Source organism: Pempheris klunzingeri, chromosome 2 (assembly GCF_042242105.1).
Source record: "Pempheris klunzingeri isolate RE-2024b chromosome 2, fPemKlu1.hap1, whole genome shotgun sequence".
In the NCBI taxonomy this organism is placed as follows: Eukaryota; Metazoa; Chordata; class Actinopteri; order Acropomatiformes; family Pempheridae; genus Pempheris; species Pempheris klunzingeri.
In genome coordinates this window covers 8,296,287-8,317,035 of record NC_092013.1, presented here as the reverse complement: position 1 = coordinate 8,317,035, position 20,749 = coordinate 8,296,287, and the positions used below count along the sequence as shown (strand labels likewise).

General features: G+C 41.6%; 2 protein-coding genes across 4 annotated transcripts; both read right to left on the bottom strand.

Moving 5' to 3' along the window:
• Positions 1 to 1,126: 1,126 nt before the first annotated feature.
• myog (myogenin) lies at positions 1,127 to 3,484 on the bottom strand. Its single transcript, XM_070840635.1, has 3 exons — positions 2,808 to 3,484; positions 2,074 to 2,173; positions 1,127 to 1,979 (listed from the first exon to the last, which is right to left on the bottom strand). The coding sequence occupies exons 1-3, from the start codon at positions 3,339 to 3,341 to the stop codon at positions 1,861 to 1,863; spliced, it is 753 nt and encodes a 250-aa protein (XP_070696736.1). The 5' UTR covers positions 3,342 to 3,484; the 3' UTR covers positions 1,127 to 1,860.
• Positions 3,485 to 12,044: 8,560 nt separating this feature from the next.
• On the bottom strand, positions 12,045 to 19,156 carry mdm4 (MDM4 regulator of p53). 3 transcript variants are annotated; one of them, XM_070842401.1, is made up of 12 exons: positions 18,998 to 19,156; positions 18,341 to 18,428; positions 18,160 to 18,234; positions 17,906 to 18,039; positions 17,743 to 17,792; positions 17,209 to 17,273; positions 15,907 to 16,003; positions 15,662 to 15,822; positions 15,311 to 15,508; positions 14,692 to 14,760; positions 13,497 to 14,602; positions 12,045 to 13,415 (listed from the first exon to the last, which is right to left on the bottom strand). In XM_070842401.1, the coding sequence occupies exons 2-11, from the start codon at positions 18,410 to 18,412 to the stop codon at positions 14,033 to 14,035; spliced, it is 1,491 nt and encodes a 496-aa protein (XP_070698502.1). In that variant the 5' UTR covers positions 18,413 to 18,428; positions 18,998 to 19,156; the 3' UTR covers positions 12,045 to 13,415; positions 13,497 to 14,032. The 3 variants fall into 3 exon arrangements, with proteins under 3 accessions (XP_070698502.1, XP_070698519.1, XP_070698510.1); XM_070842418.1 differs by having other exon boundaries at positions 15,311 to 15,493; XM_070842409.1 differs by having other exon boundaries at positions 12,045 to 14,602.
• Positions 19,157 to 20,749: the final 1,593 nt, after the last annotated feature.

The window sequence follows — 20,749 nt, the reverse complement described above, 5'->3', positions numbered from 1 at the left end:
ATGCAAGGTATTACTCATTTATCGTCTCTGTACATAAAATGGATGACTTATGTTTTTTATAGAAATATTATATATATATAAATATATATATTGGAAATATATATGGAAAATACTATAATATCATTGCTGTACGAAACCCAATGCCCTGTATTCAATAGTGACTGTTCTCTCTCTCTTTCTCTTTCTCTTTCTTTCTCTCTGTGTCGGACCTTTGTGTGTCTTTTGCTGTATGCTGTAAGTGTGTGAATCGTTAGTGGGAGGGTCTCACTAAAGAGGGGGTGTGTTTCTACAAGGACTCTTCACAGGTTCATGGGTCCAATTTCAGACTTCTCTCTTTGCCTCTTCTCCTCTTCTTTCCTTTTCCCTTTCTCCTCCTCTTTTGACACTATGTAGCTGTTACCTCTCCTCTCTTCGCCTCTCTCGCCTTCAGTATGACACTATGTAGCCTAGAATAGAGAGAATCCTTTAATATGAAGAGTGTGCGCGCGCATGTGTGTGTGTGTGAGCGTGTGAGTGAGCAAATGATCTCTCTGCTCGGGACTTGTGGAGCTGTGTGTGAAAGGCCGACCCCAGCCATGTGACCATGACGTTTCTTTGTGGATGGGTAGTGTGAACACTGTAGCTCCTCTCCGTTGATTCCTTACTTTCTCTCAAATCAAACTGTAAACTGCTGCTCAAACATCAGCCAATGTAAAACTGCTCAAAGTGACGGACTCGTCTAATCCTGTTCCGCCGCCTCCCATTTAGTTGCCATGGAGACGTGCCAGTGAGCAGTCAGTACTCTTGGCTGACCAACTCCTCATCCAATGAGAACACAGCATATGAACCAGTGAAGTGCTGGATGGGTGTACAATCTTTTATTTATTTTATTTTACAGTTTTTTCAAGGTGTCTAAAAGGTGTAATGTGCTATGTGGCAGCTATGAGTACTGTGTCTTTATTCCAGGTGTGAAACAATGCTGACAAATCAAGATTTTATTATTTGGCTATTTAAAAAAGTGAACTGTATTTATGACACTATATAGACATAAGTAAAGCTGTTTTTTAAAGATTTGGAGGTTGTGTTTCTTTTGAAGTTATTGCAGTCAAAGTGTCCCATTGGTGGTTAAGGACGATGACAAACAATGTATTGAAAATGGTCTTTATTGCAAGAAGTTGACAGAAAATATCACTTTTCAGAAACATCTACAAATACACAACAATCTTAGTTATAAAAGTCAAAAATAAGTTAGCAAAAAATAAAAAATAAAATGGCAAAACCACTCTGTAGAAAAAGGGAACGTATTTACATCACTAGCATTCATAACCAGTTTAAATTAAGCAGATCTTGGTCAAAACTGCCATGGTACATATTGGCCCCACAAATAAACTCATGTTTTTTTAAGCATGAAAACACACACAAAAAGAATGAAAGATCAGGGAAAGGTTTTGAAAAGAGGAAAACTTAAATTAAGTCAGGAGAAAACCAGGCTTTATCATTCGTCTGTGGCTCTATCAGACTGGAGGCAAGTCCAACAGAAGATCCACTCTAGTAACTAGGTGTTCATGCAGCAAAGTCCTTCAATCTCTAGTTAGACTAAGCTCAACTGGCTCTAACAGGCAGGTCTGGACCGCAAGGAATAAAGGGAATAAGGCCTCATTGTGAACAGGAGGAATTCTGTTTGGCTAGCAGACCCATTGATCAGCAATCAGAGTTACAATTCAAATAAATCTCTACTTTTGAATTTTAGCATAAGACACTCAGATCAGTAGAGCTCAAAAATAAATTACATTGGAATTTAGGACCAGTTGCTTTGCCAATTGTCATTTTCCTTTTAGGCTGTGGCTCTTTGTGCACCTATGGGTCCACTGTTCGGAAGACCTATTTGGGAATGTCCATAGGAAAGGCCACAGTTGCGTCTGCTGCAGTGATGCTGTCCACGATGGAGGTCAGAGCGCGCATGTTGCCCTGCTCCGGAGAGTCAGCAGTGCTCAGGAGATCTGCAAAGAGACCCAGTCACACATTCAGAATCCGGGCAGGGGTTCACTGGCCTGTTTGTGTTGTGTAATGAGACTGTGTGTGAACTGTACTCACCCTCGCTGCTGTAGCTCTGCGTGCACTGCTCGGGGGTGCTGCTCCACTCTGGGCTACTGCAGCAGGTGCTGCCCGAACTGGGCTCGCTTGACGACGACACCTGTTACCATGGAGATGCACACACAGAAGTTGCTGTCAGTCACTTGGTGTTATGACACGGCACACCCCGTCCCACACAGAAACACAGCGCACACTACAGTGCAGTGTAATGCCACACACGCATACCACCGGCAATGCATCCTCAGAGGCCAGTTTACATTATCAACACAACAAGAGAAACAAGACTTTTCCATCAGAAAATAAAGCTGAATACAAAAGAGATCTTGTAACAAACCATTTGACAAAGACAATGAATGCAGCTGTCTGATCATTTTGTTATTGTTGTTTCTGTGAACCTTTCAACAGGAGAAAGATTTCTATATTCTGACACATTACATCTGAAAACTGGATTATATAGATCTCCCCAGTGGAAACCTCTAAACTGCCACAGTGATCAGTCCTGAAGCAGGCTTTAGAGACACATGCAGTGTCAAGAACATTTTTACTTCTACTACTAATCCAAGTTTGGCCTGTCTTGTGTCTTTCTTTGTCAACTTCAGATTTCTCGTTTGTCTCAACATCTTCTGCCTCTTCCCAATTAGTACATTATGTCTTTCCCCCTCCTGCTCCTTCTGTTTGCCTCTTGGCTAAATAAGTGGCCTTCTGCTTATCCTCATCCTCTCTGGCCTACTCACTCTGGGCTGGGCTGGGCTGGGTCGGTAGTGCAGTCCTTGCTGTCCCGTCTCAGTGTCCTGCTGGTTGAGGGAAGACACCAGGGCCTGCAGCCTTTCGATATACTGGATGGCACTCCGCAAGATCTCCACCTTGGGCAGCCTCTGGTTTGGGTTCATCAGGGTGCTCCTCTTCAGAGCATCAAAGGCCTCATTCACCTTCTTCAGGCGCCTCTTCTCCCTCAGTGTGGCCGCTCTCCGACGGTCCATGGTAACCGTCTTCCTTTTGCACAGCTTACAGGCCCAGGGCAGGCACTGACCCGGGCAGTGGGGCTCGGAGAGAGGCGACAGACTGGATGGAGAGGCTTTGTCCTCTGCTCCTGTCACCCCAACTCCAGCACCCCCAGATAGACTCCCACACAAGCCCATCATGGAGTTCCTATCCTGGTAGGCGTTTTGGTCATACGCCCCAGGTAGGCGAGAGGGGAAGTAGCTGTCCCCTCCCTCGTAGAAGCGCTGGTCAGGGAAGAAGTAAGGGTTGGTCTCGAAAAGCTCCATAGTGGAGTTGTAGTTGTGGTCTCAAAGGGGACAAAGATTCCTGCTTCCCCTGGAACTGCTCTACTGTATGTGGTCTTCGGTCCTGTGCCTGGAGCGTGTCTGTCGGAGTGTACGTGTGTGCCTGCCTTCGTCTCCGGCCTGAGTTTGTGATGAGTGGAAGACGTGTGGAGAACAACTGGTGTGGAGCAACTGTAGGCTGGCATTTAAACCCCTCTGCCTGCTGCAGGATCACAGGGTTAAATTTAGCACGAGCCCCCAGAAACCTGACACGACGTTTAGCTGTTGCTGCACATCTACACTTCACATCTCTGTTGGGCCCTGCTCTCGAGGGCTTTTAGGCCCATTTGTGTGTGTGTGTGTGTGTGTGTGTGTGTGTGTGTGTGTGTGTGTGTGCGTGCATGTGTGTGTGTGTGTGTGTGTGTGTGTGCCCTTGTGTGGGTCTGTGCGCTCGTGCATGTCTTAAGAGGCCAGGATATGATCAAGTTGCTGTGGAAATGGGAGATATAACCCCGGATCAAAGATGTCCGTCTTAATGAGCTAATCCCAGACTTGCGTCTCCCTCTATGACACCATAGGCTGCATGAAGTCCCCTGGAATGGGGGTGGAGGAGGGGGATGAGCAGTAGGGACAATCTAGGGACAGCTGTCACTTCTAGTAGGAGCCAATGATATGCAATGACAAGAAGTTGTTTGACTTGTAGTTCTCAAAGGAAATGTGACCAGAGATTGCTGTTTACTCAAAAGTAGGTCACAGATAAACACTTGTTGTGACTGAAGGTTCAGAACGATCATCCAGGTCAACACTAAAAGCTTAGATGACATAAAAGCTCATGCCATTGTTAGGTCTTTGTTTTATATAACCACATTCACATCTCCTGATTTTCCTTCTAAGATGATTGCACAGTGTGATGCAAGTGACCCTCTGAGCTATACTGGGCTCAGAGTCAGACAGGCCTGTGCAGGAATGGACGGAGTATGATACAGTAAGTCGAGAACCAAGTTGACACTGGCTCGCGTCACCCTCAGAAATTTAGGGACAATACGCAGAGCTATGGCCTTCGTTGTCCTGACCTGTTGCAGTCAGTCGTACTGTTAGACTAGCCACCGGGTGTTAATCCTTCCAGGACATGTTTCACCCTAATAGCTCACCAACTAATTTGGACTGGCTTCCGCTTGCATGGACAAACAGCCAAAACACACACCTCTGTCAGCAGAGAAGTGCCCTGGAATTAAAAGGCATAGTGTGACATGTATTACATTTTTGAGTATCCTATATTACCACCATAGACATTGTTGGCAAGGCTACTTTTAAAATGTAATAAATCACAGATTACTAATTAACCAGTTAAAAAAGTAATAAGTAACTATTTTAATTACTTAATCAAAGAATTGTAACTAATTACATTTGATTATTTTTATTTATTATTTAATTATTTATTTATTAATTGTTCAAACAAATGTTTCAAACTGGGTAGTGAGACTGAAAAGCCCTAAAAACATTAATCTAAAGAAGGCAGTGTAAACCTCACAACCATGCTCAACATGGGGCCCATTATTTTATAATCCGCTTATGGTGCTTAACACTGATTACTGTCAATTTTTTATCCACAGTTCTTCAGTATAACTTGAAATAAGATTGAGGAAAACATCGTTGAATTTACAGCACTGAAAGTGTTGTTATACAACAACACGGCCACCCGCCTTGAAGAGGTCAGCTGGTTGCAGCCATGGTAGACTCACGTTGCTTAGAGCAATATGCATTGATTGGTTCTCTTGTTTGAATTTGAATCAAAAACAACTCTTAAAATTTGAGCACATAGTGCCAAATGTCCCAAACCTCTGTACACATAGAGACAGCTACTTGTCAGCCATCCTACCTTTGATATTCCACTCAAATTTGTCCCAGTAGCTGTAATGACCCGTGTTATCTGTTCCAAATGAAAGCATTCCTACAGGGCAAACAGATGCAAAGCAGCACAAAGAATGAATGTTATATTCCAGCCGCTTTTTTTACACAAAAGAATATACTCAGATGTCACCCCTTTTTTTCTACGTGCAAAAGATGACAATTATGTTTATTTTGTAACTAGATTACATGGAATTAGTTATCCCCAACAACGACCACAGGTTTATCACAGTACTACACATGCCTGGCAGGAAATGTTTGCTGTAAATTGGGGGGTTGCTCTGTGTTGTGGCCACACTGCATAATACATACAGGGCATGTTGGTGTCTGGTTCCCGTCAAAATTGAGGCATGTCACATGTTGTCCTTTCTTCTTCTATGAATGCCTCTACTTTATTATTTCTAACTTTAAAAAAACACACCTAAATATAACACCACAGGTTCATATTCACTTTTCTCATGATGAGAAGACAAAATCCTTAAAATGTGGGAGGTAATTTTCTTCCATCATTCAACTGTGGAGGCCTAAAATACAACAGCCCTTTAAGATAATTAAAATGAGGAGTAAAAAGAAATGTAAAGCTACGTGTTTTCCCTTTAACCTTTAACCAGGTGGTGAAATAAATTAAAACTTTATTTATTTAAGTCATCTATTAATAACAAACTACGATTTCCAACTTTTCCCACTGACACAATGAGGAACTGAGAGGACTGTGTGGCTAACGCCTCCCTTTAGAGCGAGCTGCCCAGCTACAGCATAAAACTACCAGTGCCAGAGTGAGGAGGCCTGAAATAGTGTGGGTTAGGTTTGTCATCCATAAAGGCCTAATGTGTATTTCTGTAGCATCACTAAACTTAGAGTAACTAAAACAGCATCTTAGTTGACAAGCTAACTCTTACAAAGTTTGTTTTTTTAAATCTAAGTAGTGACTTTTTTTTTTTTTTGTTAATGTATTTCTTCATTAACCTGATGATGCATTTATGGTAGCTCCGTAAAAAGTTACTAGATGCCATTTGATACACTGTACAGCACAATGTTTAAGCACTCAAAGCACATTGCTTTTAAGAGCATATTGATATTTTTGACATGTAATGTTAGAAAAAGCACAGGTTTAATTGATAACACTGATTATGGATGCATTTCATTGAAGTGTGTCTCTTTCAGGGTCGTGTTATGGTACATGTTGGTTCAATTGGAAAGTTTACTGAAAAGGAAGAGTGCTGTAAGCGTAATTAATTACACCTGTGCTTTTCATTCACATCTTAATGGGACTCTTAATTGCTGCTTAATTAAAGGCAGGTGCACTGGAAGCCTAAATATATGTAAAAATACAAAAAGTGCAAACAAGAAAGACAAATACACACTGTAGTGTCTTCTACAGGTGTCTGTGAGTGATTGGCTACTTCCAAGAGTCACTATCTTTCTCAATTCATTATTATCTAACCCTTTCAAAGGTTTATTTACAATTTTTTGCCTTTCAGCTGTGAATCAAACTACCCCGCTCAATTAAAGATGAATTAACTTGTTGATGGAGACAGAGAGTTCAGCTCTGGGACTGGGCGCCAGGCATTGGTCTGGATGGTGGATTGTGGTCTAGTCCTGGGCTTTGGGCCCACGTTTGGGGTTGAGGCAGAGTGCAGAGTCAAAGCTTGGCGCAGGGCTGCAGTGGGCTGTCAGGTTAGTCTGTGATGGATAGTCACTGATGGTGGAGTGAGTACAAAGACGCCTGTGTTGCCCTCAGGGGTACAGCAGGGAGGGGGTCTGCAGTGTGTCAGAGTCACTCATAACCCTCTGTCATCTTAACCCATTGTCAGCAGAACTAGAGAACTTGGATGTGTGTGTGTGTGTGTGTTTTGTCGTAGCTTCAGACACACACTTGTGTCTTGTTTGAGGAACAAGTGTCCTCTCAGCATTTTGAAGTGAACACTTGAGATGCAGCAAACCAGAGGAAATCGGGTGTTTATTTACTGTTTGTGGATACTGCACACACTGTATACTCCATTCTAAACTCAGTCTGAATGAGCCCAGTGAGGAAATCAAACAAAAGACAGATCAGATGAAACATTCAGTTAAATGGCAATTGGGATTACACCTAGATTTAATTTATATTTATTAACTTGAGAGAGCTACTTTTTATTTTAGCTATCTATACTTGATCACCCGCATGTCAGAGGTAACACAAAGTAAAATATAGTTAAATAATGTCAATAATAACGTTTGATTTAATTCTAAAGAGGATATATATTGATAGATGAGTGAGGATCTCAGAGAAGATCTCAGAGAAACCACATGAACACCAATAAAACGTTAATTAGCTGTAAGGCAGTTTGAAACACAGATAACTGTGTGATTTGAAACAGTAGAAGCCAAATTATTTACACATAATACATTTTGTATGTGTGTGCAAATGTATATGGGTCCCCATGTGTGTGTTTACGTGTGCATGTGTGTGTGCGTGTGTGTTTTTGTGTGTATATGTGTGTGTGTGTGTGTGTGTAGCAGGGATTGCCCTGTCACTGGCTACACTGTTCCACTTCTCCTCAGTGACAAGCAGCAGCACATTGTCAGACAGCTGAGCAGGGGGGGAGGAAGGGAGAGGGATCAGTCCTCCTCACCCCAGGTTAGCCTCAAGATCACCACTGACCTGGAGAACTGTCATCTGAGCGCAGTCGGGAAATCTCAGATATGTAAGAGGAGAATAACACAACAACAGTGAAGGAGTGCTGGTTAAAGGTGGATAAACAGGGACCTTTATCCAGTGAAATACAATATAATATACAACAACTACAAAAGCAGATCATATTCAATGGAATATGTGTGTTTCATGATGCTTTATTTTACAGTTCCTCTTTTCCATGAAAGGACTACATAATTTATCTCAACTGATGAGAAGATAATCTAAAAGAATTGTTTGACTTTAGTTAGACTTTAGTTGTGTTAAAGCAGCTGTTGTTTTCCAGAGAAAACATCCTTAAGCTAAATTCTTAATTTACCAGAGAGACTGACAGAAGTTTATTTAAACCCAAGTAAATAATTCATCATCTGAAAATCATCATATTTATTCAAATTACTTGGCTGTGGAGAAAATTTAAATTTCTCTGTGAAAGTATAACAGATGAGCACTGACAACATTTTCCCTCAAATTTGAACCAAAATACATTTTCCTTTGCAAGTCTTTTTTTTTTGTATTTTGCCTTGAAAAGAAATCTAATTTCTTAATTAAGACTTGATGCAATGAATCAACATCAACACAGAAGTTTCTGCCAATAGAAAAACCTGGTCAACCTCTATTCCATTATTAAAACAGTGGGTAACATTTAGAAGAGTTACTCTCTATTACATTCTTGCATATATGGTGAATGTGGTTGTGGAAGGAGCAACATAAACATAGGACACAGGTTTTAGAAAAGTGTCTGTGTCCTGTGTTTAAACTGGATTACTCCTGGTGTGTATTGTGTTTGAAGTCTGGACTCATGCAACAATATTATGGACTGATTAAGTGCCTTTTGGAAAGGACATGGTCACCATAGTGACAGCAACAGATGCCCATGTGTGTCGCCATGATAACTGCACGTCCATTGCTGGACCCTTTGATTGCGTTTTTTCATACTGGACGACGCAGAGCTCTCTTCTTTCAGATTATGGTGATTTTATCCTGACTGCACAACATTAATGGCGAAAAATGACGAAGCAGTGTACTCCTCTCAGACAGTAATCGACGTAAGACAGTAAAAGCAAATCAATTACATAACTACTCTGCAGCAAATGAATGGGATCGGTAAGAGCTGATTATTACTCTACTATACCCCACTATTTCTGTTGAGTAATGAACCTTACATAAGCTGCGGTGCTGTTCCGTTTGACTGATGTCTGAAGGTGATGTGACACTACTACAGCCCAGCTAATCATCGGGAGAATACTCCCATTCATTCCTATTCAGAATGAAGTGCCCCCACCTGTGTTTTCACAAGGCTCTGGAGGCCTGGAGAAAGCTTTCAAAGTCAGGGGGGAAACAGTAGTTCTGTAGCCCAGCCATGCTTCTGCTCACTGGGGCTTTTATCGCAGAGTAATCCCCTACAACAAACAGAATGGCCGGCATGTGCATACGCAGCTGTCGCAGTCTTAGTGCAAGTGGTGTCATGTTAAATCACAGGAATGGACTGAGCCCCTGAGCCATCCGCTGCCCTTCCCTTCACTGGCATCCCACTCACTGCAAGGCTCCAGCACACATGGACAAACAACCATACATACTCATACCTACATACATAACCCACTTCCCACACATAGTTTGCAGCACATGGTAGCCCTAAAGTTATTCACTGTAAATAACTCTTCACTGATACAAACAATGAGATTATTTACATGACATACTGTATATTCCAATAATGCCACAAGTTGTATGATCACTCAAAATAGGCACCACAGGCTGAAAACCAAACAGCATCCATCTTTTTGAGATTGCCAATTTTACTGTTAATCAATAAGGTGTCTGACAGGATAAAGTGCGGCCTTCTTAAAATCTATCCAGTTTAATTTGAAGGCAATTTACACCTTGACATTGCCCAAGTGTAAACCACAATGAGAATAGCTCCTCTAGGAGAAAGAGATACGAGTGTTGTAAGATTTGAGTGGATGGCTAAGCGGAAATGATGTCCTGATCCCAGTCAGCCCAGCTTTTCAGTATCATCTTCCACATCTGACTTCCTGCTGCGCGTCCAAGGAAAGACAAGAAATACGTTTCTCCTCTAATCACGTCTACTACTTCTCATTCTGCTCTTATTTTGAAATTCCCCCTGTTTTTATCACTTTTTCCTATCCCTATCTTTGTTTTGCTCTGGCTCCACTGACCTTCTCCCATGTCACCAGTGGGACAAATTTAGCGGCCTGGTTTCTGGAGCGACCAAATAGTCGGACACAACAGAGGGAAAGTGTGTGTGTGTGTGTCTGCGCGGAGGTGAAGAAGAAAGGTCCTGGCCACACAGATACAGTTACACATATCCAGACACACAACCAGAGGAAAGCAAAGAAGGGTAAACAGGCTGAGGCTCGCCATCCTGATGAATGGTATGCAGACAAAGGACACAGGAAGTGAGTGACACTGACACACTATGTGTATTTATTAATGCTTGAAATACAAGAACAAAGAAACTGCAGGAGCAATAAAATAATAAGCATTGTAGTATAAGTATAATAAATATGGGAACAATGTTCTATGCAGAGCTTCCATGTTAACTATTTTCCCTCTAGGAAGTATTGCATACGCCATAGGGGATAAAGGGAGAATGTGTTAAGTTATTCTGGGATGTTGGGATGGAGGCACTGTCGCCATGGAAACTTGCAGACCTCCTACCACTCCCTGGGCCGTGCCATTCTGGAGCTGCCAAGCTCTGGGTGCCATTTCACCAGGGGTGTTATGCCATTCTTCTTCTCTACGCTCTGTGACGTGCCAGACGCCACGGACAAAGCCGTACGCCATTCTTGAATTAGATGCAAAATGAAGGAAAGCATTCCAGTATGGCTGTTAGCAGCGTTTGATACTGTGCTGTGTAAATCACAGGGAGGACAGCAACGCTTTCCTTCCCTCCGTGCTGCCTGATGTTTGCCAGTGGTGGAATGTAAATATGTACTATTAGTGTACTTTGGCACAAATGAAAGAAAATTGTGCTTTAAGTATTTCAGTTCTACATTACCATTTCTAAATGTAATGAAGTGGGCCTTGTTTTTCCTCTACAGTTATCTGGAATCATACACTGATACAAATAATATATTGATGCCTCTCAAATAAAGATCTTATCCAATCATATGAAGAGCTTGTGAAATAGGATGCAATGCTGTAGATTAAACTGCCTGACAGTAAATGAAATTACAGCTCAAAGGGCTGATCTGTTGAGGAGTCCACTAAGAAAATGAATGAAACTATTTTTGTAAACACGTTTAAGTTACTTTTCTTGTGAAAATGCCATGTCTGTTCCAGCCTCCAAAACGTGACTTCTCTTAAATTACAAATCTTAAAAAGTAAAAAAAAAAGAAAGAAAAAAAGCTCAATTAGTCAAACTGTATATATAAAATATAAAACTAACCATCTACAGAAACAAAATGTTGCTCATACATTTACACGAGACATATTAATCTAATGATAAACAGTCACAGGCCATTTTTCTGATTTGATCTGATTCTTAAAGTTCAGTTTCCAGATAATACTTAAGTACTTCCACTAATTCTTTTCATTTATGTTTTATAACAAGCAAAATACAACTATGGCCACTGCTTCAATGAACTTCATAAATAATTTGCCTTCACTTCTATTAAAAATACTGATATGTAACAGAAATGTCTGTTCAAGATATTCTGTGGGCTTAAATGAACCCTTAGGTGGTGTCAGATGGTGGAGAGCCCCGCTGGGGACTTTCCACACTGAGAATATTTGAATAAGCAATTGTCATCTAAATAACACCCTGTGATAACTCAGCTGAAGTAAGTCAGATAGCAGCAGTATTACAGCAACATATATGCTGCAGTGTGAAGTGGTGTCTGTCCCACTTCTGGACAAGAGGACACAGATAAGGTGGACACAAGGATGCAGAACAGTGAGTAAGCAGAGGAGATGCAGGTGCTGGAGCCCAGTCAAGAAGGAGAGGACACATGACAGCTGGCCTGTCATACAATGACTTATTCTTCGGCCAAAACACACACACACACACCCCTCACATAGCTCTGTTCACCAGTGGGTACTGTACATCAACTGCCCCTCTGGTCAGCAGTAAATGAAATAAGTGACACCGTACACTTCACTGCTTTACAAAACACCTTATTTTATTCCATGACAATTAGAAAACAAGAACTATATTAGCTGTACCACGTTTGAGCACATTATAGTCTTAACGCCAATAGTCGCAACAATTAAGTTATATCATTCTGAACCAGTCTCAATAGTATTGTATGCACTAAGCCATTTTTATGAGGTCTGTATCTAGAGGTTTGTTTCTGTCGATGCACAAGAACGCCGGTTACGAATACAACAGGCTACATTAATCTTTTATATCGCTGATTTCCCACCAGCTCAGTGCTGGCTCTAGTCACAACAGGAGGCATGCTCTATTTAAGCATTACATGTCATTACTGGTGCTCTACTGTTTCTGTGGGTACCAGATATAATATTGAGACTTCTCCCCACCTGCTGGCAGAAAGATTAAGCGCAAGTTAAGAGCAGATCAAGGAACTATGATTGTTTCCCTCTACGCTAAGCAGAGACAAGAGTTAAATGCTTTCTATCTGTGGATATCTTGTTTGTGAGCATTGTGGCGCGTAATGTACTTAAAGGCAGCTCGCTCACTCACTCACACACACACACACACACACACACACACACACACACACTCACTCGCGATACAATCTTCAAATAACGCAGAACCATCAAAATAAAATCTCTAATATACAAATTAAAGTTCAGAATCATTACATGGCAGTGTAACGCTTAAATCAACCCCCTCCCTTCCCCAAAAACTCCAAATAAGTACTATGCAGTCATTTTCACTGAGGATACATTTGGTAACTTAGCCTATTTCCAAAATGACTTTCTGTACATCTTTCAGAAAATATGTTTGTTGTTAATTACACATTAGAGCTCTGTAACAAATGCAACCATCTTCTGCTTCATTAGAGGTGGCCATCTAAACAATACAATAGACTCATAAATAAATTAAATACAAAATATACAGAAATTGCTCATTTATCATACGTTCAGGAGGGGTGTAAAGTACCCTTTCTGATGATAACATTTAAACATTAACAATCATGTGACATAAGTTACTGCAGGCATAACTGTAATCAGAAGTTTAGCAATTGTAGATACTGAATACATATTAATATCGAATACCTACCCCGAGAGAAAATTACAGTAAATACTTCGGCTGTGGATTCTCGAGAGGGTTAAATTCAATTCTACATTTTAAAATACTATGTTGTGAGAAACGAGACTTAAGCCACCACATTTGTAATTTACAGTACATTCACTTACGCTTAGAGAACACAACTGTTTTTAAAAGAAAACCTTTAGGAGGATACTTTCATGGAGCTGCAGCTGTTGGCTACAAGATCATGGGTTTAAGACTTTGTTTCTGTTCTTCCTTCAAGCTTGTCTTCATAACTCAAATCTCACAGCCATACTACCTAAGAGGATACAAAAATGGTTAAATAAAAAAAAAAGAGCAAAATGACCTAGATTATGCTTAAAGTAATGTAGTTACATACCTGCACTTATTTTTCCATTGCTGTCCAGATGATGGATGACGTGAATCTATGGAAAAAGAAAATCAAACAAAACTAACAGAACTAAGGCAAGCAAAACTAGTTTAGGTGGCACCATTTAACAGACGCATTATAAAACTCAATGAGGAAATTCACTTAGCCTGAAAAATCAAGCCTTCGTGAAATCAAATAAAAACTCACACAAACTCTGCACTCCAATGTGATCTTCTAATAAATAAATAAATACTTTTGTATGTCCCTTACTTAAATGTGGCACCAAAAAAAAACATTTGGCATGGCAAACTCTTGTGTTATATCCAACAATACTTCAGAGGCAGTATGACGCAAAATAAACCATGCAACCAAGAGCAAGTCTCACCAAGTGCTATAATTTGTGTATATCTGTGTAGGTTGTAAGATTAAGGTGCAGAGTGTGTACCACGTTGCATGCAGCTGTATGGTTGAATGTGTTTGAAAATGTGTGTTGTATTATTTGCTGTTTAGGTCCCCAGAGCCTGACAGATGTGTGTATGTGCTATCTAGAGGATGAATATCTTAATAACTTTTTGAATGATCTTCCCACATCCTGGACAGGGAGCCTGGAACTTGTGCAGCCTCCTTGCACATGGGAAACAGGTTAGCAGGTGAGCCGTACGTCCATGGATTATATTTCCATTGCGTGGTCGCACTCGACACAGCTTGCAAGGCTCCAGCAGTGCCTCAGGCCTAACTTCTTCCACCTCCATGCCCAGATTTTCCTGACTCTCTTCTCCCGAGAGCTGCTCATCCTTGTGGAAGCTGGAGGGCCAGGGCCCCTTGCCTTTCCCTGAAACCATGGTGGGTAGCGGCCGGTCAGCTGTGGAGTGGGAGGGCAGGATGACGGGGTCAGACACTGTCCTGCTGCAGTCTGGGACATCGATACCTGTGTCGCTGTCATCTTCCTCATCGTGAGTGGTGAGAGAGCTGCATGCTGGGATGTCAGGAACAGAAAGGGAATGGGCGAGTCGGGGGACATCTTTGTACCAGTTCTTACGAAGAGCCCAGCAGCGAACACAGTACCTCTGGAGAGGTGTGTTATATTTCCTGCACTCCGTGCACTGCCACGCATCCTGAGGAGTCAAATAGATACAAACTTTTAACGTACAACTAGCTAAAACTACAACATGCAGTGAGAAAAAACAACACAAATGGCACAAACCTGTGTGGAGATCTCTGTATCAGTGTCATCGCTCAAACACTGCGAGTCTTCATCTGGTTCCTCCTGCATCTGGATGAATATACAAGACGTTTGATCAAACATATAACGTTGTCCTCACTCTCAGCAGGAAACGCATGCATTTCCCTTACCAAAGAAATAAAAATAAAAAAACTTTATTGGTATAAGCTTGAGTGGAACCAATAGATTATTATTATTATTATTATTCACCCTTTAACACATTAATTTGTAGACATATGCATAGGAATGGGCATTTGTTATTCAAGCACCTTTATACTGTTAGTGTTTCTGATATTTAATGTATGCTGATGCTAATGTATGTTATTGATGTTTCAACTCTACGTTTCAATCTGCTGTTGATATTTGGAGGCCTCGTGTGACACTAAAAGGGTTCACATGGAGGTCTCTTCATGATGTGAATGATAACGTTTTGGATATGTATGTGTGGTAGCTTCTCTACTACAATCTGACTGTGTCATGTATTCCTCAGCTGAAGAATAAACTCAGCCATATTGAAGCTCAACCCTTGGTTTGTGTCGGTGTGTTCATCTTCTCATCTCAGCCCTGAAAACCCTCCTTAAAGTCCTAAACAAACTCTTACCTCTCGATCTGCTTTCTCTTCCTTCCCTACTCCATCATCATCCTCAGGTGGAACCTCTCCTTCTCCTCCGCTTCCTTCCTCCAGCGCAGCCTCTTTCATCTCCACGCTCACCTGTTCACTCTCACCCTCCGTCAGGAACCAAAGGTCGTCGGTGGTGTCCGACACGATGGCCGTGTCCTCCTCCTGTGCAGGAGACAGCTGACACATCAGTCAGACCACCACTGTTACACTCCAATTTATGCCATTTGCCAACAAGTAATTATGTCTCTTTTTGGTGTGTTAAAGACTTGAAAAACTAGTTGTTACTGATTATTTTAGATTAACTTTCTCACAACACATGAGGTTTCTTACTTGGTTTGTGTGGATGTCAGTGGAGCCGTTGCTCCTGCGGCTGTAGTTACTACGGAGATTACCCAGAAACCACCAGGGCAGGCCAGACAGGTCCCACTCATCCAGAGTGACATCCAGTTTGGGCCGTTTGCAGGCTGATCGTGGTAGGCCTTCAAGGGAATCTGGAGAGGTTTTAACAGTTAAATCTAACATTTTGAGCAGGTCTTGTCCTTAGCATATTGCTGCGCACTTAACAGTTTGCTCACCATCGTCTGGCTCTCGAGGTCGTCTCTGGGAGGGGGTCTGCAGGAGAGGCCCGTCACTGCCAGCCTCCAGCCCTGCTTTGACCACACCTCCACACATCTACAGAGGGAGGAAGGACAAAAATTAGAACACAGAGCCGTAACTGGGTACTTGGAGGACTCACAACTCCTTTTCAAGATGGCCTCTGGGTATGGGGTGGTGGTTAAGGGAACAAGGGGCTGGGCAATGAGGAAAGGGTCAGTGGGGAGGGAGGCCAAATCAAATGTAGGAGATAATAGGAGCATCAAAACTGTGTGGAGGGTAAAAACTATAAACAGAGACAGATAGAGACAGGTAGGAAAGTGAAGAAACTAGTGAGTCCACAGCAGGTTTTATATGTAATGTGTCAAAACTAAAGATTAAATCAATGACTAAAGAGAAGATATGATCCATAGATAAAGATGTATCAGACAAACAGTCGTATACAAGTACAATACAAGTATACAAAGTGTTCGCACTGATATATATTATATATGTATATATATATACATATATAATATATTAAAAAGGCATCTAATTGCAGATTCAAAATATACTTTTGAAAAACGTATGGTAAGTATGGTCATATCTTACATTTAGTAGCACCCCAGAGTGGATTCAACAAGTGCAGCAATTATAAATGCACTAACTCCTTTGATTTATAGTGTGAGTGAAGACGGACAACAATCTGACTATAGTTCAAAAACGTTGAGTTACATATGGGCATTCAATGGCTGCGTCAAGGTGGATTTTGGAGGGAATCGGAAAGAAGGATGTAGGAACACGGGGAGGGGTGAAGGGGCGTAGGGTCATTGTTAGGCCTGTGACTGAATCAGGAGTTGTGATCCTCCAGTTCGGAGCAGAGACGAGAACTCTGAAACAGACAGAGAGAGTGACTCTGTCCCCACATCCACTGGGAGGTGCTGGTGGATCACAAAATAGTGCTGAAAATACCACCAGACCAAACCAAGGACGGGGTTGTACAGAGACGGTGCCACTCTGTACAAATGCACACCAACGAAGACAGCAGCCCTTACCTCCCCTCCTCATTACACACAAGCTGACAGCGGCTCAGTTTATAGTGACCTGGTGCTGCACTAAGGCCTACTGGTCTCAGTCCAGCATGTGATCAGTGCGAGTTACAGATTGTGGCAATTAGATACTATATTTTAGAAGATTTGCACTAAGCCTGCTGGTCCAGTCCATTATTATTCCGAGTGTTGTGTGTAGTGAGGAGAGAAAGATGGCGGGCTCTGTTGCTCCTGAGCACCATGCTTCGGCTTTACCTGACCACGATCCTCCACACCGCCCTCTACACATTCACGGCCCACAGAAAGATTCTCTGCAGCGTCTGCATTTCAGATGAGACATAGTAACAGAAAAAGGACATCCCCACCCTTTAATTATATCATATCACAGTCTCTAAGTAAGTCCTTCTTCTGCGGCTTTTTAGGACAACCTGGAAAATTGTGTTCTTCTGGTCCCGGCATCCCCATGAGATGCACAAACTATCACAAGCACTCGCTATGTATCTAACAAGAAAACTGTTATTAGAACATACAGGGGGAATATGATGGTATGAAAGTCACTATATATTCCCAAAGATCTTAACTTCATAATATACCGCGTTAAAGATGCAAATTAAACATTGAAGTCATCAAACAGAGAGGAAAGAGAAAGGGGAAAGACAATTCCATTTCAAATCATCATGATCTGTAAAAGACATATTCATATATTGCTTCTTATTTGATAATCCCCCCTGCAGGAAACATTTGTTCACATAAATAATGCATAAAGTATTAATTCAATGTATCACTTACCAGAACCACCAAGCACAACTAAGTATTTCTTGAGCATTTCATACACCGGGCTGTAACAGGAGAATATAAGAGTTAAGAATTGACTTCAGTATTATAGATGTATAAGCTTATATGCATAGGCCAGCATTACTGAGAGTTGACCATTTTTGGTGTGGGTGAATACCTCGGGTTTTTGACAGAGAAGCTCTCCACCTCCAGCAGCTCCCCCAGCGGGTCATCCTGGCAGTGGACTATGTGCTGCCTCTGTTTGTCGTACAGTTGCTTCCCAATGATGTACTGACCCAAATAGTGCATCACCTGCACAAAACACTGGGTATCAGATATCACAAGGCACCAACAGGGTACCTATATGGAGCTCAGGACTACTAAAATCTGAGTGATCTCAGGTGTCACCATGTTAGGAGCCGGTAAACCCACCTCTTTTAGTGTGAAGACTTCTTCCTGTGCTCCAGCAACACGCAGAATCTGCAGGAGAGGGGCTTTTGGTTGTACCTGGGAGGAGTGGGGGGATAGTATCGCCTATGAGCATGAAATTGTGCATGCATTGTTTGATAGCTGCACCGGCAAATTAGCTGACACAGTTTTGGTTTCACTGTACCTGATTTCCCTCCCCTGGTAGGGTCCTGCATGATGCGCTTGATGCCGGAGGCTGGACCGATAAGGAGCTCATAGTAAACGAACAAAGTCTGAAATCCCCCAAAAAACAACAAGGATAAACCAGCTTTCAAACACCATCAGCACCATCACATAACGGCGATGTCTTGGCTTGGCCGAGGCCAAAACACCGTTAAATTGTCAAAGAACAGAATTATTTGACAATGTTAAAATTAACGCAGCACCAACAAGTCCAAAATAAATCACCAACGTTACTGTCACTTATCAAATGTAGTTGAAAGCTAAACAAACTGCGCTAAAATGAGCTAGCAGGCAGCCGCCAGGACGAGGTCGTTACACCACTCCACCATTACTTTTTCTTTAAAGACAGCACAAATAACAGGGCCTGAAAATTAATGGAAACCCGAGCTAGCGCAGCGTGTGAAGCCCAGATGTGGCTTCAGTACGAACACAGCACATCTGTAACCGTGACTAGCTGGTGGCGTGTGACCTGCAGCACCTGGGTAACGTTGGCAGGTGACAAATGCGCCAACGTTATCTCGATAGTAGCAAACGTGTTAGCTGACGTTACGGCAGAGCTAACGTCAGCTAACTTTAGCTATTTCCTGAACAAGAGGCCCGTTTAAAAAAATTATCTTACCGTGATGACTTCACATTACTTCCCAGCTGCTACATTTTCCTGCGCTCCCTGCTGCCTTAACATACGGCCGACATCTTATAAATATACGTATAACTAATAAGTTGGGTGGGTTTCACTACTAGCTAACTAGCAGGAATGCAGCTAACTGAACTACAGATTCAAACCGATGAATGTAGCCACACAACTTCCGGATGCACGGCTACACAATATAGGCCAATAGAGTGGCGCCCCCTGCTGGTTGATGGATATTACTACAGGTGGCAGCACGGGCCTCCTGTGGTACAAAACTGTCTGTACACACTTTTGGAAACACTGATTAACATTTCTCATAATTTTTGGACATTTTATTGACCAAACAGCTAATCAAATAATCAAGAAAACAGTCAAAACTGAAAATAATTGCTTGTTGCAGCCCTATTATTGGTATATAATCATTAATGCATTAATACATTAGTTATAATCCATTAAAAACAGACACATTTTGGTTGCCAGGTTGTGAAAAATCCCTTATAATGCAGTTAATAATACAGTTTTAAATGTTGGTAATTGATTTATGAATGCTAAATATGCTAATGACTAGATTTTGGGGTCAAAGCCAACACTGACTTAGTCATATAAATCAGTGTTTTCACCAAGTAACTAATGCAGATATTCTCAATTCATTAATGTTTCATGATTGCCTGTTTAGCACCTTGTTGTTGCTCCATCTTCGGGTTTTGACTGCAGGAAGAAGGCCACTGCGTCCCTGCACATCTCAACCACTAATGTAATACTACTACTACTAATAATACGCTGTGAAAGAAGAGCACACCTTTGCAATGGCTACTTGTACTTTTTTATTTTAGTTGGCTGTATTTTGCTATTAAAATGCTTTTACAATTTTTAATTGCAAGAATCATTGTTCACTTTGTAGAAATTGCGCATCAACAAAACCCAAACACAACTGACCTGATGTAAAGGAGAGTGTTATTTCATTCAATAAATGCAAACATTGTCATAAAACATCTGTGTTACAGAATAGTTTAATTCTGATATCCTAGCAAACAGTCGAGAAAACATGATGGAATGAGGATCACATCTCGTGGCCTTAATACTTTCCAAACACTTGATATACAAGGAGGCGCAAATGCAACTTTTTCACAGATCTGTAGATACAGTGCAAAGATAAATCATGGAATCCAGTAAATAGCTGGGTTTGTTCTTACTGACAGTTGTGTAAATAAAGAGGCATCAAGCATGAGCATTTCATATCCGACAAAGTCCACCCAACAGTCCTTGAGAATATGCCTCTATATCAGGCCAGCTTATCACAATAGCTTATTCGCTGGGATATCATTGAATTTACTGGAGAAAACAAGCATTGGTCATAAAACCTGCATCTGTCATAAGTTGAAGTTTGAACATTGGAGATAAAAGAACCAGAGCCAACAGACATCATCCAAATAATACTTATAACAGACGTTTCCGCTGGAAAAAGATGCAACTCAGTCAATTTATTTATGTTTATGCTCTTTATGGCCACCAGACATATAAATCTGATAAATTAGTTCTGTTATTGTGGATATTCTGCAACATCTGTGAAAGTTGGGATGCACCAATATATCATAAGACTATTAATACTGGCCAACAGTAGCTTTAAAAAAGCACTATCTGTAAAATTCTGGAAATGTTTGCACTGGTGACATTCAGCTGACTGTGAACCTGCATTTTGTGAGTGCTTCCTGCTGCCATATTAGTAACAGACACAAGACA